Source organism: Merops nubicus, unplaced genomic scaffold, assembly GCF_000691845.1.
Source record: "Merops nubicus isolate BGI_N331 unplaced genomic scaffold, ASM69184v1 scaffold37413, whole genome shotgun sequence".
NCBI classification, from domain to species: domain Eukaryota; kingdom Metazoa; phylum Chordata; class Aves; order Coraciiformes; family Meropidae; genus Merops; species Merops nubicus.
The window spans coordinates 6,076-8,662 of record NW_008600271.1 but is presented as its reverse complement, the minus strand read 5'-3'; the positions used below and the strand labels follow the sequence as shown (position 1 = coordinate 8,662).

Below are 2,587 nucleotides of genomic sequence, written 5' to 3'. Positions count from 1 at the left end.
CAGCGTGTTTGTGTGGGGGCAGCTGCCACCACGTGCTCTGCTCTTGGAGTTATGGGAGGATTTGGGTTGGAAGGGATCTTTCAAGGCCATCTAGTCCAACCCCCTGCAGGGAGCAGGGACACCTGCAGCTAGAGCAGGGTGCTCAGAGCCCCGGCCGTGTGTGACCTGTGAGGGGCTGAGGTGGTCAGATTTGGGGTCTGCTACCCACCTCTAAATATCTCAGGAAACTCAAAACCTCCCATTTCTGTCCGTGCTGCCCCGTGGTGACCAGGAGGGTGATTTTTTTGTCTGGAGGAACTGAGGTGTGACACGGCAAGTCCCTGATTTCACCAGCTCTTTGTCTGTTGCAGAAATACCACTCGGAGAGCAAAGGCCCCGACCAGGTGGCAGAGACACAAGCCCAGATTGATGAACTGAAAGGAATCATGGTTCGGAACATAGGTACCCAGCTGCCAGGCCTGCAGCCCCTCAGGGCAGGGGGGGTCACCCCCCTGGAGCTGGCTGTGGGCTGGCCTCTGGTGGCAGGGTGACCTGGGGCAGCACAGAGTCCCCGGGCTGCTGAGCGTGGGCCTGAGGAGCACTGAGGTGACCTCACAGGGTGAAGCCTGCTATGGGTTGGGTCTGTTGGCAGCCAAAATGTTCCTTGGTAGCTTAAATATTGTCAGACTGGGGGGTTTGATGAGTCTGACCCCTTAAAGTGGAGGGGTTGGATGTGGGACTGGGCAGAGCTGAGCTGGGTCCATCCCCACAGGCAGCTGGTGTGCTGTGAGGCCGTGTCCCAGCAACCTCAGAGCTCCCTGAGAGCTCCTGGCCCCAGAAGCAGCTCTGCCCAAGGGTTCTACCTACAGATTTGGCTTTTTGTCTCTCTCTCTCTCCAGACCTCGTGGCACAAAGAGGAGAGAAGCTGGAGCTGCTGATCGATAAGACGGAGAACCTGGTGGATTCGGTGGGTCTGGGGAAGGAGGTGGACAGGGGGGGATGGTGTTGCTGGGTCAGCTGAGGTGCTGCCAGCATCTCTTGTGCCCCAGGGGGGGAAAACCCCTCGCTCTTCATCTGCAGCAGCAGGAAATCCAGACACCTCTCAGCTGGCAGGAGGTGTCTGTGCTTTAGGGAGGCAGGAGAGATGCCCAGAGCTTTCCCAGCAGCTGTTGGGTGTTTCAGCCTTACCCTCGGGGGTGGCCAGGAGCAGCCCAGGCTCAGGCAGTGCCACAGCAGCTGGAGTCCCCTCAGGGGGGAGGCTGAGTCCAGCTCCCAGCTCTCCCAGGGGTGGCTGCTGCTTGGAAGCCACACAGAGGAGGAGGGGATGGGATGTGCCTCTGGTGTCTCACAGCCCAACAGGGGGTGTCCTCAGAGGTCCAGGGCTGAAGTCCTCAGACTTTGGAGCTGTGGACTGTGTTTTCTCCTGCATGAGCCACTGGAATGTTGTCCATAAAGCAGAGGTTTATTCCTAGCAGCAGTGGCAAGGGAGGCCTGGACAGGCTGGTGGTCAGAGCAGCCCTGTCCTCTGGAGAATGAGCTGAGGTGTGTTGGAATCCAGCAGCTGGGCAGAGGACACGCTCCCCAGGTTCAGATGGTGCCTGAGCATGAGAACAGGCTCTCAGTCAAAATTCCAGTTCACAGGGCTGGGGTTCTGCCTTGTCTGGAGAGGGTTTGGGGTGGCTTGTGGGGAGAACAGGACAAGAGCCATCAGGGAGTGTTGTGGAGCTGGCTCCTTCAGGGCCCTTCCCCTGGGGAGCTCCTGGGGGAACCTGCCTGAGAGCAGCTGCACTGAGGCAGCTGGGGGGTGTTGGGGGTCAGGGGGTGACCACAACCTGTTTGGAACAGGTGGAGTTGCAGGATGCAGAGAGGAGGCTTTGGAGCTGGACAGCCATGAGCTTCCCCCAGGACACAGCAAGGCCAGAGAACCAGAGGGGGAGTGGAGGAGGTGTGTAGCTCCTGAGGAGCAGCAGTGGGGGTTGTCTCCTTTAGGCAGGTGCATTTACAGAGATGAAGCTGCAGGTAAAATGTTGGTGATTGGATCAGTGGTTCCATCAGTATTTTGGAGCACTTCAGTTCCCAGAAGGCTGCAAGGCACACGAGAAGCCAGCCAGGGGAGGCAGGCCCAGCAGTGGGCCCTGTCCTTGTGTGGTTCTCTGGGGAGGCACAGCCCTGAGCTGCCTCTGGGCTGAACTCTCACACTTGGTTTTGCCCCTGGGGTGACGTGGGAGAGTCTCCTCCAGATGCCTGCTCAGTGTAGGGGTGAACTGGCTCTGGAGGAGATGCTGCTGTGGGTTATCAGGGAGTTGACAGCTGGGCAAAGCCTCCTCCTGGAGCTCCTGGGGCTGCAGCAGGGAATTAAGGAGTTGTTTCACTTTCTTTTGCAGTCAGTCACTTTCAAAACCACCAGTAGGAACCTTGCTAGAGCCATGTGTATGAAGAACCTCAAGCTCACCATCGTCATCATCATCGTGTCCATTGTGAGTATGGAGCAGAAGGCACCTTGAGCTCTTGGTCAAGGCTGGAGCCTGTCACTGTCTTCTGACCTCGAGGGGCTGGGCTGTAACCCCTCTCCTGGTGGTCTCTGAGGGGAGAGGACATCACAGCAGGT

At 58.3% G+C, this 2,587-nt stretch overlaps 1 protein-coding gene across 2 annotated transcripts in view; it reads left to right on the top strand.

Moving 5' to 3' along the window:
• VAMP7 (vesicle-associated membrane protein 7) overlaps positions 1-2,587 on the top strand; it is a 5,478-nt gene that overhangs the window by 2,351 nt on the left and 540 nt on the right. For both annotated transcript variants that reach the window (XM_008937661.1, XM_008937660.1), the window contains 3 exons: positions 351-441; positions 879-946; positions 2,364-2,456. In XM_008937661.1, coding sequence (XP_008935909.1) covers positions 351-441; positions 879-946; positions 2,364-2,456 — 252 coding nt within the window. The remainder of the gene's footprint in view (positions 1-350; positions 442-878; positions 947-2,363; positions 2,457-2,587) is intronic.